The sequence below is a fragment of the Phasianus colchicus genome, chromosome 8 (assembly GCF_987193195.1).
Source record: "Phasianus colchicus chromosome 8, bPhaCol1.hap1.1, whole genome shotgun sequence".
NCBI classification, from domain to species: domain Eukaryota; kingdom Metazoa; phylum Chordata; class Aves; order Galliformes; family Phasianidae; genus Phasianus; species Phasianus colchicus.
In genome coordinates this window covers 12515663-12530445 of record NC_143443.1, presented here as the reverse complement: position 1 = coordinate 12530445, position 14783 = coordinate 12515663, and the positions used below count along the sequence as shown (strand labels likewise).

General features: G+C 41.1%; 1 protein-coding gene across 2 annotated transcripts in view; it reads right to left on the bottom strand.

Annotated features, from left to right (window-relative positions):
• ZCCHC24 (zinc finger CCHC-type containing 24) overlaps positions 1-14783 on the bottom strand; it is a 102831-nt gene that overhangs the window by 79855 nt on the left and 8193 nt on the right. For both annotated transcript variants that reach the window (XM_090144971.1, XM_031602964.2), the window contains exon 2: positions 5146-5346. In XM_090144971.1, coding sequence (XP_090001097.1) covers positions 5146-5346 — 201 coding nt within the window. The remainder of the gene's footprint in view (positions 1-5145; positions 5347-14783) is intronic.

The window sequence follows — 14783 nt, the reverse complement described above, 5'->3', positions numbered from 1 at the left end:
CCACCTCCCTTTAGATATTTATAAACATTCCTCAAATCTCCTCTTAGCTTACTTTTCTCCAGGTTGAACAGACCCACGTTACTCAGACTTTCCTGATAGAGGAGATGATCCAGGTCCTTTATCATCTTTGTGGCCCTCCTCTGGACTCCTTCTAGGAGATCCCTGTCTTTTCTGAACAAAATCCTGTTTATATGGCATTTCCTCCTTCCCTCCCCCCCCCATCCCCCCCCCCCCAAAAAAAAAAAAAAAAATTATATCAGTAATGAAGACTGGGACAGAGTAATAAGTAATAATGCCTTAGGAATGGTACATAAGGAGGGTTTGGTTTTGGCTGGTCTTCCAGAGTTTGGGAAATGCAATATCAAGCAGTCTGCTAGACAGGAAAGGGGCAGAGCCCCAGTTCACTAGACATTTCTGCTTTCTTTTTCACCAACTGCTCTTATTTTGGTATTTTACGGTTTGGTATTTCCTACTGAAGCAACGGCTTTATCAAACAACAGGCACCATCTCAAACCCAGCACTTGGGAGTGTTCTCTCCAGGCAGAACTGTGGGGATCCCCCTATTCACGTGCAGCTGGCTGAGTCTTCGCCTTCCTGATGAACAGTTTGAAGGCATGGCATGCACTGAGTTTTCAGGATTTCCAAAGCAGAGAGCAATGTGTATCTTTTGATGTTTCAGACTATTAAGCACTGTAAACTTCCAGAGATAGAGTGAATGTTACTAAATTACAGTTCACCAGACTTTTGTTACAAGATTTCTGCAAGTTTTCATAGTAAGAGTAGAAAAGATCTGAGAAAATGTATCCAGCTAATCTCACAGGCTGAGAAACTCCGCAGGGCTAAGTCCAAGCATATGAGAAAAAGAGTAAGCAACCGGCAATAAATTTTGTAATGTATTTGACTCCTTTAACTTTTGGGGCTTTTTGAAATATAGTCTTCCACTATAAAAATAAATTTCAAGAGGCTTGCGGGTTTTTTGTTTTGTCAGTCAGTTGGTTTTCCACTGAGACTTCTAAGCTAAAAACCAGAAAGGTGAAATCTTTGGTTTTGTAAAGATGGCAGCCTATTCCCCACTACCATCTCAACCAGCCCTCGGTACCTGGGGAAAGGACAACTGTGGGCTCCTTGAATTTAGAGGACGTTTGATTTCCTTTTCCAACCGTAAGGCACAAGACAAATGAGATTAGTGCTTAGGGCACGAGAGCTGCTCTAAATGTGCAGCCCAGAGCTGCCTGTTGGGCCAGCAGTGCTGAGCCAGCTGTGCTGCCAGGAGCTGCTCTGCCTGTGCGCTGGAGGGGCAGCTTTGGGGCAGGGCGATCCAGCACACCAGGCTGCAGGCTGGGGAGAAAGGGTTGTGCTCAACTTGATGCTGATTTATTCCACGTCCTGCATGAGACCACAAAGGTAAATCTGTGCAAACTCTGGCAGTCACAGCAGTTACCTGCTACTCCCATTGACTTGAATATGTCTGCTCAAGGTACTTTTGTTCTGCAGGATCTGCTTTGCAGATCAGTGTTGCCAAAGGAAGGGCTCTCATTGGATTCATTAATTTGAATCATGCCATACCTTTTATTCGGAGTTAAAGCACAGCACAAAATAAGACTAATATTGTTTCTCATTACATATAGTAATATGTCTGTACTCCTATGAGTTTGCACATGCATTTTCCTCTGTAGGTATAGTGCAAAATTTGGAAATACACTACGTAGTGGTTCTGTATCTCAGAGAGGTATGGGTAAGATGATATCATTTAAGACACTGAAATGCAAAATTAGTTTGGAGAAAATGCAAGTATCCCTGCATGCTACTAAAGATTGAAAGTGCTGCATTTTTTGTGTACGTTCTAATTACAACAGGTTTTGCAAATGTAGACAAGTTCATGGTGGTGAATTGCAGTCAACATTGCTCCACTTCGTGTCATTTCTAAAACAAAGTCGACAATTTCTACCACTAAACATCACAGAAACTATTTAAAGAATAATTAATTCTTACCTACTGAAAAACTAAAAGTTTTCTCCATTTCAGTTTCCAAGCAGATTATTTTGGACAGGATATCAGACAAACTGCAGATAGCTGACTACAGCTGACCTTTTCAGTGAGAACTATCCAGCCTCCTAGAGCACCACCATCACTTAGGATAGAAATCTGAAGCAATGTATGTATCTCCATTGTATGGTATGCTGTTAACTTTTACAGCGACCAAAGAAGAACACTCATCTTTATGGTGTTTGTAACAAGCAGAATTAAGGGAGGATGTAAAATCTCAAAGTTGTTACACAATTTCTTTGTTATGCAGGAAAAACTCCATAAAACACTCCATTTCAAAATCTGCTTCGCATTAGGCAATTACATGAAAAGAAAATAAAAATACCACGATTTATTGATTTGCATTTTGTCCAAATCAGATTACTTTATCTCTTTTCTGTTTCCAAATCTAAGTACAAAAATGCAAAACAGCATCCCTTTTCTCGTAGGATTTGCAAAGCAGCTTTCATTTTTGACAGCATTAGAAAAGCTAGGCATCAAAATCTAAGTCATTAAGTGTGTGTAATGTTGAAATTAAGAAATCAATTACCATCCAAAGCTGTGGTGGCAAATGATGTCTCTCTAAAGATCTAGTCCCACTGTTGCTATTCCATTCTCGAGAACAATTTTTTCAAAGTTTTGAATGTAGCTCATGCACACCAGGTCACCCCCTGTAGATCTGTTCTCCAATTTGGAGAAAATAAGGGAAGTGCTTACATTTCTGTGTTCAGAAACCACTAGATCATAAAACATTGCATATGTTAGATACCTGCAAAAAAGAACTGATTTCTTATCACCTGCTCCTTAAGTAGGATTTGGAAATTAACTTTGGTCTGTAGAAGCAGACAGGTGCATGCACAGCACACGCACTGATGAGATCTGACCTGGGTGCTGTATGTGCACGTTGGCTGTGCGCGTTGGAAACGGAGCAGCACAAGAGCTCAGCAATGAGAGCTGCAGGGCCGGGTGCCTCTGTGAGGGGCTGAGGAGGCTTGGCTCAGCTGGCCCCACAGGACGCATGCTGAGAGAGGATACAGTTGCAGTCTATTAATACATCCTGAGATAAACACCAGGGAGGGAGATGAGTTATTTCAGTGGAGGACAATGTTGGCATGAGAACAAATGACTGTGAAGAGGCCACGAGTTACATTTACCCTGGAAACTGGAAGATTTCGAGTTGTGAGAGGAGTTAAGTTCTGGAGCAGCTTCCCTCAAGAGCAGGAAAATGATGAATCTCTTCCCAACTAAAACTCAACTGGTTTACGCAAGGCGCTGCATGATATGGCTGCCTGTAACTGGAGGAGGATGGGTGCAGCAGATGCCTGGCAGTCCTGCAGCCCTTTTCTCAATAGTGGCTTGTCAGCCAGCCATGGAGTATGCTCTGCAGGAAGTCATTTCATTCCCCAGTTCACATAGAAATTGAAGACCTTGCTAGTGAAATCTTAATATATGGAAAAATATTATGCACCCAGGATGTGCAATTTAAGTGAATCAATATTTCTACAGGAACCTTAATTAGTTTTCATTTCTCAGAAATTTTGTGGGTGCATCTTCAACTTTAATTATGTGTTCTTGAATCTCCAGTGCACAAATTGTAAGAATACCTGTGAGATACACAATGCATTTCTGCTCCAGCACTGACACGTCTGATTGTGACCGTCGGTGTGAGCTGCAGCTTGGACATGCTGATCACTGAGGGACATTTACATCCATTTGACTCCCTGTGCAGCAGGGCAGCCCACAGCTCAACACTACGTCATTGTGAAGCACACTTAGGAGCTGGAGTTCTAAACCCTTGTTAAGCAACACATGCTGTTACACAATCCTATCTCTATGTATTGCTGTAGCACACTAAACTAAGCACATTAAACAAAGAAGCATACAAACCAAAGTATTTTTGATCTTATAGTAAGGGAAATTTCATGTTTTCCTCAAGAGAATTGCCTTACTGAACATATATTGAAATAACGTGAAGTAAAAGTATTTTCAGGTGCCACACGTAGGTCTGCAAAGGTAGTTTAAAACTCCACAGCTGTCATTAGAGTTAATGAAAGATATACAGCTGAATTCCATGAAGAAAACAGTTTAGCCCATGCATAACAGCAGTTGGAATACTCTCAGTTAAAGCTCATTTGACATTAGACTTGATTTCACACTGACCTTGCTCAGCTGGCAAATGCTTTTCTGCCTGTGTTTTGGCTTATGTGTGTTTGGTATCCCCAACTGCCACAAGCTGTAGTTAATTCTATGCAGATTAATTCTGCTGAAAGTCACACATTAAGGGGGTAGGAGGTTAAAACCATAGTAAAGCAGATGACAGTAACGTCCACATCTGTATTTCTAGAATATTGGCAACACTTGAATTTCCTTGGGACGCTACATAGATACAGTTGGAGTTGTGGAAGTTTAAGCCAGAAACACAAATACATCCAGCTGAAACTTGAGAGCATGGAGAAGCCTCGCACACTGTGGCTTGAACCTCAGGGGAAAAAAAAACTCTGCAGATCAGTAAGAGCTTTTAGTGCACACAGGTTTATATCTCTTTTCTATGGAAATAAGTATTGCCAGCTTTGCCACTACAAAAAAAGTTCTTGGAATCTAAGACCATCACATCTTGCCAAGTATAGCAAACCACTTTTACGAGACAAGAGACGTTTTGCACCAGGTTCACTTGGAGCTTGTGTTACTGCAGCACCAATTCAAAGTTCCCATCCAGTGTAACAATTTCTTCTCCTTTAGCATATGTAACTTGTTATATTTTTTATTAAGTGCCATTGCCAAAATGGCTATATGGTGTGCTGCTTGAAAATTTAATTTACACAGTCTCTGTGATGGAAAATTACATAGTAGCCATTTTTAAAGTTTCAAATTCTACTTTTTCATGTGCCTAGATGAGTATCCTTTATAATGCTTAATAGACAAATTAAATAGATTTTTTTTTCCCCCATCAGCATTGTGATAAAGAAAAGATTAAAAGAACACATGGCTAGCTGGGCACTTTGTCAAGACATTTCTTCAGTGTTACTGTAAGGAACAGTTTCAGTCAAATTTTGTGTCAGTAAATGAAAGAATGTTCAAAGTTTGCACAAAAATTTCTGCAGAATACTGTATATTCCTTACCTGTGGGCAGTCTTTGATGTAGTGTCCCTTGTTAAAGCAGAGGTGGCACAGGTAGTTGGGAGGTGGCCGCTTGCTGGGTTTTCTAGCTTCTGAGGAAAGGGACAGGTCAGAAAAATGCTCAGTGAGGGAGCTTAACCCATCCACTATGTTGTTAAGAGAGCCATAAGGAGATGCACTCTTATACAGACTGCTGCTCAGAGCCTGCAAAAGAAAAGAAAATTTTACATGAAATGCAACACTGTGTTCCTAGACTGACCTGGGCAGGGGAAGGATAAAATTAACATTAAAAAAATGTGGGATTTTTTCATTAAGAATGTGGCTGTGCATTTGAGGGGAGCAATACAGTGGCCATCAATAAAGTGGTTTCTTGAGGGCAGCATGATAGAGATGATCATTCCACTGCCGGGAGCATACTGAGCCATGGTTCTTTTATCCACAGCCTTGCCACTAAGCAGTGATTGCTTTCTTGTGTTTGTGCCACAGTCATGTTCTAGTTAGAATATGTTGGCAAAAAGCTGAAAGAACAAAGCAGAGAATGGACCATTTCTGTAAACAGAACTATTTATAAGAATACTGAAGTTGGAGAAAGGAAAAGAACATGAGAAAAATGCAAAGTAATTTTTAATTTCCAGTCAAGTTAACATGACAGTCAACATAGAGTCCTTTGTTCAACCAATAGCAAGAAATGTTCAGACCTACATCTGTCTTGGATTTTCTAAGGGTTATTTAAACATTTCTTAATGAATGGTAAAGACCTAGTTTTTGTACTTCAGTATGACCTTCATTCACTCTATCTGTGGATGACAATCTTTTCCACTCTGAAGTGATAGGACTCATTTCACAGGGTTTTTCTCAGGTCTGATAGACCTCACACCAGAGCCATAACCATGTAGTTCTACTGGCATCAGAGAATTCCTGCTGCTCTGTGTGAAAGTAAAATAAGAAGACATCCAACCTGTGCCTCTACGGAGGTCTTGTTTCTCAGTACTATTAAATACAAATATTTCAATGGAGTCTTTACAAATGTTACATAGATATATTGAAGACATACAGAAATTGGTTGTGATAACTTGCAAATTGAAATAGGATTATATTTATCTCAGAGGTCTCAAAAATTCGGGATGTCTGTACACTGAGTGTGCTTTCTTTGTAACAGTCAGTTACTGAAAGAACCTTTCACAAGCCCTAGTCACTACTCACTGGTCAGATATGGCTTATTGAGTCCCACCAGCCCTCTTACAAAGGCAAAGCTGGTGCACAGCAGCAAGATCAACCCAAGGAGTGGGAGTCCAGAGCCCCAGACTTTGCCCTGGCCTTCCCACTGACCTTCTCTCTGCCCCAGGGAAATTACAACTTTCTCTGCCCTTTTAGTCTGGGACATGTATAGCAGATTTTCTGTTTATAAAATCATGAGATCTCATGGAGGACTTAAACTAGCAGAGTGCTGATGCAGTTTTGTGCTGGTTCAAAACATTCTATCTGCTGATAGAAGAGTCAGCCACTTTGTTTTGGGGGTTAAACCTGTATATTTCAAAAGGAAAAGCTATTGGAAGAACTAATGAAAAGGTTTTAGCTGCTTTAGTCATCAAGTAAGCAGAGATACCTCCAAATACCTCCAACAGTCACTGGAATTTTTTTTTTTAAGATTTATTGGACACTAGTGGAATGGGAAATTCTTGGCATCAAACTGCTAAAAGGAAGAGGAAGTACTATGGATGCCAAAATACTATTAATTAGGGTCTTCAAAAAGTTCTTGTCTCCCTAGGAGCCACTTTCTATAACATACGCTTGGAAAATACAAAATCTCTCTTTTTAAGAGTCTCTCTTGCCAAGAGATTCTTAAGCTACTTCACATGCATTAAACCCATTAGTACCTTTGCAAATCCTCTATTACCTGATTTTTACAGAAATGTATGTATACCCACAGAATATGTAAAATACCAAATTCTTTACCTTTAACAGAAATGTGTAACAGAATGTACAACTTCTGACCATAAGTAGGCTGCTGGTTCTGACCCCAGGGCTAACCCAGTGCAAAAACGTGCCTATCTGCTGCCTAAATTGGGTTTGGAATGGGACATATGACTCACAAAGGTGATGATTTTCCTTTCTACATATCTTTCACACTGAGCTATTACAACCACTGTAAGGGAGATGTTCAGCACTGTGACCATGTGTTAGTTAATTCTATCCAACACCAGTGCTTCTTGGTATGTTTCAGGTCAGTGGGGGAATGGACAGGTTGTAAAGACAGGTTGTAAAGACCATAGTTCTGTCTCCTCTATCAGCAAACCTTCTTTACAAATCATGGTATCCACTTGTGAAAGGCCAGGACTCCCTCAGACCAATGGCTTTACTGATACAAAATCATAATCTTAGCAGAGAGCCATAGCTTTCTGGCCTATGTGTGACAGCTGGCTGAGAAAGTGACCACGTGGCTCTGCTGGCAGGGCACTGGTGTAATATTTGCTAAAAGTGGACATGCCAAAATTTCACCATGAAACACTCTTCTGTAGTCACCTTGAAGCCCAGTGTTAAGACAAGGAAAAGCCACAAATTAACAACCAGCAGATTACAACAGAAGAGAAGATGGATACTGTCAACATCACTGAGGCTTCAAAGAATAATTTTTTTCATTAAGGAAAATTCCTAGAAAATCCCAGAATGCTCTGTCCCTTCTGGTACAGAGTCAGGCAAATTAATTCAACAGTTCCTGCCAATCTGAGCTAGAAAATGGTCTGACATCAGTTTAACTCTGAGTCAATATGAAAAACACATCAATCTGGCACTTGAAAGATACCATAAAGTGCATCAGTGCAAACAGTGCTACATTTCCCTCAATGTGGAAATCTCCAGTTCTTCAAGAGAAAAAGCCATACCAAAAAGCCCAGTTACATGATAAGGGTGGTGGTGAGAAAATTCATCCTGGGCCCTGGAATGAAATAGCAAAAGCCCAGGAACATGTAATAAAAATGATGGAACCGAATGGTCCTGTAGTCAATTTTGTCTTTGCCTTTGACAAGGGATGAATGAATGTTGCTATGGTACATAAACCAGCGTTTGTTTTTTTTTTTTTGTCTGGGAGATTTAATGTAGCAAATCAGCAATTCAATGCTTGCTGAGTTTTTGCTCTGTTGCAAAATAGAAAAATAGAGTTTCAAGAAGGATTTTGAACAAAAGCTTTGAGTTAGCTTCACACTCAAAATGTTCAGGGGAAGATCAAGATGACAAGCAGAATGTCAATGGTCTTAAAAAGATGACAATATAAAGAGAAATGGAGAGGAAGAGGGAATTGCATTCTGACTCCTTTTGACCTTGAGCATACTGGTACACATCTGCAAGGTGCCAGGGAGACTGCTCCTCTGTTGGGTTCCACTAAGAGCAGTGATTACTTTGTGTTTACAGTATGCCCTAGCAAAGTCAGCCTGCCTTAGGCTGGAAGACTTCCAGACTGGAAGGAGCAGTTCTTGAGAGTAGCCCTGTAGAGAAGGACCTGGTGGTCCTGATGGATGAAAAACTTAACATGAGCCAGCAGTGTGCTCTTGCAGCTCAGAAAGCAAATGGTATCCTGCGCTCTATCAGAAGGGGAGTGGCCAGCAGGTACAGGGAGGTGATTTTCCCCCTCTACTCTGCTCTTGTGAGGCCCCATCTGGAGTACTGTGTCCAGATCTGGAGCTCCCATTACAAGAAAGAGAGAGCTGTTGGAGCAGGTCCAGAGGAAAACCACAAAGATGGTCAGGGGACTGGAGCACCTCCCCTATGAAGACAGGCTGAGGGAGCTGGGCTTGTTCAGCCTGGAGAAAAAAAAGGCTGTGGGGTGATCTCATTGCAGCCTTTCAGTACCTTAAGGGAGATTACAAACAGGAGGGGAGTTAACTCTTTGAAAGGGGAGATAACAGCAGGGCAAGGGGAAATGGTTTTAAGTTGAGGGAGGAGAGATTTAGGGGGAAGTTCTTTACTATGAGAGTAGTGAGCTGCTGGAACAGGCTGCCCAGAGAAGTTGCGGATGCCCCATCCCTAGAAGTGTTCAAGGCCAGGTTGGATGAGGCCCTGGGCAACCTGGGGGATTAAATGGGGAGGTTGGTGGCCCTACATGTGGCAGGGGGGTTGGAGATTCATGATCCTTGAGGTCCCTTCCAATCCAGGCCATTCTGTGATTCTGTGAAGCACTCAAACCACAAATAATAATTCCCACCGGGAGTCTCATTTTGAGTTACAATAGGGTTTGAGCTTGGCAGTGAAAGGGTTAGTGCTCTTAAGGATCCCAAAGACCACACTGCATGTCCTAATTACAAGGCTCATCAGGTCAGCTGCAAAGAATTCAGAATTTCCTTATCTTGATATGCTGGGAGAGCAGAGAAATTACGTAAAACTTGCTCAGTGGGAAGTTCTGGCTGATAATGTAAGTTTGATTGGTTTTGTTGTTTGTTTGTTTGTTCTTTTTCTTACTGTGACTCTTGTTGACTTAGCTGAATGGGAACCAAACTGAAAATCTGGTGGCCTGTTTTTGAAAGATAACCTTTCTGCTTGGTAGGTCTTCAAGTTCTGTTGATGGTGCTGTGAAGTAAGGCTTCCTTTGTTATTTTTTTGCTAAGTGTTTCCAGTTGAAGAATATGCAATCAGTAAGGTTGTGGTGTGGTCCTGACTAATAGAGGCAGCTATTGTCTTGTATCATTTCTTTGCTCATGTTGCCAGTTGGGTAACATGTGTGAGTTCTACTATCCAGCTCATGTCTAAGAAATTCCTGATTCAGTGAAGGATCTGGCAAATGCTCTTGATTCTCTCATCTAGTCCCCTCCTTTTAGAGACAGCTTTGGGAATTAATGTGCCAAGGGGCAAGTAATGAGACACTGGAACAGAATTTCTCTCTTCAACTTCTTTTTTAGTGATGTCATGTTAGAAATAAAATTGTACTCTTTGGAATGTGATGTTGCATGGCACACTGTAACAAATGGATGGTAAGCTTTCTTTCCTTTTCCAAGTTCTCCCTGGTACATCTATTGCTTTACTTGTAAAAGTATTTTTTAATTCAGGTTGGAGAACATAGCAACTATAGTAGCATCTCAATTATGATAATATTTAATTTAGTCCAGAGGCAACCTGGATAAAATTAGAGGGATTACCTATTTTCAGAACCCTAATTTACAGTTAATTAGTGATAACAACCTGTTTATGTGGGAACAGCACCTTGTTATTAGGATTTACAGAAGTTGAGAAGCGAAGGTTTTAGACATGGAACTGAGTATGTAGAGGCATGTCTGGGAAACTGAGTTTCTGCTTGGAGTTCACTTTGTGGCGGCTTGGCCCTGAAAGCAGTGGCCAAGTCATTAGTTACCTGCAGTTGAAATGACCTGTGCTGGTGGAAGTGTTCAAAAGGTTGTATTTGGCAGTACGTTAGTTTGGTGCCCTTGGAGTTATTTGGATTTGTTTTTGTTTCAGAATTACACTTCAAAGGTACGATTTGTGATAGTGGCTCTCTCCACATTTTTATTAATTGTATATAACGATGGGAGAGCCTGTAAGACTCTAATATTCCTACAATGACATTAGTTCTTCTACAGCATGAAATGGTCTGTAATTGAAAAGCAGTGATCAGGAATTCTTAATGACTTATTTTTGCTTTGGTATTTTGCCAGCATACTAAAGAAAACTGAAAATAAAGCAGCCTTACCTTCCAGAGTTAGGTTTAAGTCAGTAAGCCCCATGGCTGCTTGACGTTGGTTGGAAAAAGGAGTTGGATTGCCCTGTCATCAGTGTGAAAAAGTAAGGGTTTTCATATACTGTAAACTATAAACATTCTCTAGTCTGTGAAGTGTCTGTGATGGTAACCAGATGAGCTATGCTAATTATTAGCCCTGCACTGAAATGTCAAAAGGTGCTGAAGTTGTTTATCAGCTTGGATTTTCATGAAGATAAGAACTGAGTGCATCCCTGTGTTGTGTCATGCATGAAACAGTAGGACAGACAAGTCATTGCCTTCACTAGGTTCCTATTTTTATGTGAAAGGGGGAAGATTGAAGCTATCAAAACAGTAATTCAGTGGCCTGTATGTGCTAACAAACAAAACTTCATCTGCCCCTCATCTGTTTTCCCTGATAGTCGTGGAAGTCTTGTTCCTGATGTGAGAATTATCTGTGAAGGTAGGACAGAGGTACCTGAAAACAGGCACATCTGGAGAACAGCACCTGGAATGTGTGACCTTTTTGTGCTCTGGTTCTTTGATTTTTATTTTTGTACTACTACAGAAAGTGCTGAACACAAAATCCACGTTTATGGCTAATCCAAAAGCCTTCTGAAAACAGGATTAAATGAAAAAGCAAACTTAGTTGTACCAGAATTAGCCAGAGAAATTAAGAAAATTAATTACCAAGGCTGAACTGGAAAACCTCAGAAACTGCTTCTGAATGGCTTCTACCCGCTGTAGTTCTTCTACCAATTGTAGGCACTTTTACAGAGAATAGTTTATGTAGTGCCCTAGTGAAATTTTATCATTGGACAGGAGCAAGAAAAGCTCATCTCTCATTGAAGAAAACATCTGTCTGGAGGAAGGGAAAAGACCACATCTTCTGTGGTCTTTAGGCTGACTTTAAGAAAATGTGAATTACTCAGGTTCCTCACTTAACATAGGTAAACATGGATTAGCCAAGGATATCTTAATTTATCCTTCTTCCATAGGGGGATTTAAATAAACACTTTCTTGTATTAAACTGCTAACACTAATGCCTGCTTGTAAATATTCTCAAATAGGGAGCACTAGGATTCTCTTTTCACAGAAATGTTATCTTAGAGAGATAGCAGTGAATGCAGCATGACTTGATAGTAGTGAAGCAAGGTGGTAGAGCAACAAATCTTGAATCTAGTGCCTTGATCTACCTAATAAAGTTCTTCTGGAGCTATCAGCTTGGTTGGCTCTGGCTTCTCAGATTGTAACTGATACCACCTCTGAAATTGCATAACAGCATATATACGATTCTGTGATTCTGGGTGCAACATGCTTCTCTGAATGGCTTTTATACTTTGTTTCATGGAGGGATTGAAGGACAATGTGTGGCACGATCTCACCTTATTTAAAATCTGCTGATCTCTAGAGCCTTGAGCTAAGACTTACAAAGTCTGCCAGTTCAAGACATCCACAGATCCATAGCTCTTAAAAAGTGCAGCTGCCTGTCTGCTGGGGGGCATGGAGGTAGTAAAACTGATGGTTACACTGCCCAATCACTGACTTCAGGTAGGGCTCTTGGCTCTCTGTTAGGAGTGTGATCCTTCCTGCTTCAGCTCAGGCAAAGGCTTGGTGTAGATGTCAGTAGGAGCACTTGTACAGGGGGTCCTCACAAACAGACTTTAATGGAAAGGTGGGAAAGGAGAGGCTTGATTTCTTCTGGACAGACGTGCCCAGGCTTGGAGGTACGCTCTAAATCTCGAACCACGCTCTGCAGGAATCCTTTTCATCAGCTGAAGGTGAAACAACTGCCCGCTTATGTTAAAGAGAAGCTCTAACACACAAGCAGTATATTAGGGACAAGGGAGACCATTCACACTGCAAATTGCTTTAACACATTTCCCCAGGAGCTCTCACTTCCCAGCCTGTCCCTGGGCTGCCTGCAGCTGGGTCCCCAGGTTGCAGAGCACTAAATTCTGACCTCCCCAGAACCTGGGGTGCTGGGGGCAGGGAACACCCCACCAGGAACCCTGATCCCAGCCCCACCTCACGTTGTTGAAAAACAAGCACGTTTTGGGGGTGTTAGCATGGAGTTCTTGGGCTTTGTGGAGGTTATAAAGCATAAAGTGAGGGGAGAAACGGATGGACGAATTTTGACCCCTGCACTTTAATACCCACAACCACATTCTGTTAACATCTCTGTTTCCTGCAGGAAATCTTGTCTCAATCTGACCTACAGTTTGAAAAACAAGAGTCAGGTTTCCTTTCATTTGATGGGTCTTTTGACACTCCAAACATAAGAAAAATAACACCCGGAAATAGATATGTGCCTGTTTAAGGCACACTTAGGAAAGCGTTTACCTCCTGCAAAGCTCTTACGCGATGAAAGGTTTTGTGAAGAAATGTTCATTTTGGGTTACATAGAACTTTAAGCCAGAGACTCTTTTGTTTATATCATTTACATTCAGTAATGCCTTTTTGGCACAGAAACCTCTGCGATGGCTGCCAAAGTTAAAAAGAGGCAAAGCTAAGGTCTCTGTCAGAGGTAGAAACAATACATCATCTGCCCAGAATGGGCCCCTCACAATGTGCTTGGGGCCTCAGTTCCTGCACTCATGAGGAGACAGAAACTTTTATTAAATTGAGTATGGTGAAGAAAATAAATCGTTTTCATCTATCAAATGACAGGCTGGAATTTCATCTCATGATTCCAGCTTTTGGATAGTTTTATCTTCATCTATAGCAACACTTTGAATCAGTTGCGATACAGCATAACTTCAAGTGCGACCTGAGCAAGTCCACTTAAAACTTCACAGTCTACTTCAGATAAAGTATAACAATTGAGTAACTTGGTTTCAAAGTAGATTGAAGGATTTTTTTTTTCCAGGTTGGGTCTGCTAATGGAATGAACGTACTGTTCTATTCAATTCAGTTGCAGTGCATGTTGGAGAAAGATGGCTGTAAGAACACATCCATATTTCAAGGACCACTGATGCTCAGACACTGTTTTCCTACAAGTCCTTACGAATCCCCTTTTTCAAGATACAGTTCTTGTACAATAGGTTATTTGCTCCCCATTCAACCGCAGGTATCCTCAGCCTTTATGAATACATGCATGTAGGTATCTGGCAGGCTGACTTAGTGCAAAGAAATGCAGGCTCCTCCTCCCAGACTTTTCCTACTCCCCTGCTACAACCTCAACTACAAACAAGTTTAGAAATCTGGGGCAAGGTTGGCAAGAGAAGCCTATGGGAGCAAGATGATCCCTCAAAAATGTTTGCTTGGTTGGCAGTTAGCTGGATGAGATGTAAATATAGATGGCCAGATTCCTGAGATCCTTCTAGAGCATTGCACTTGTGTTCATTCAAAAGAGACACCGAATCCTGCCTTGTGTTTGGAGTAGGTGTGGGTGGTCTTCTTATATAATAGAAACATAAACATCTGCTTTGGATATGAGAGCAAGAGCCATGGACCACATAGAATTTCTGTGGACCATGTGGGTATTTGCTTATCATCAAACTAAATCTTGAGAGACAGAAAGTATATTTCCTAAGATGCAGGTTTGGGAATACCATGCAATAGTTCTCAGTGGGTACAGAAGTATCAAGAAAGAGGCCTACAGGATGTTCCTTAAGCACCTCCTACTTTAAGTGCTGGACTTGCATGCTCTCAACAAAACCCATGACAGAAAGTAATGGGCTAGGTTTGTGATATGTTAGAACTTGGTAACTTAAAATCCACCAAAACTCAAAACAACTGTGCAGGCCTAGCTAGTCAGTAAGGGGCATAGATAAAAACCAGTCCTCTTAACTTTTCTGAAGTGAATCTCTCCATAATTTTAGGTTCTGGTTTTTGTAGATCACAGATTGTTTGCAACATTTCCTGCAGGTCATTTTTTATTCCCAAGAAAAAAAACTGATCCGTGTTGTGACACTTATGAAATACTGTCTGTCTGAGTTATGTCAGAATTGTTGAGAGA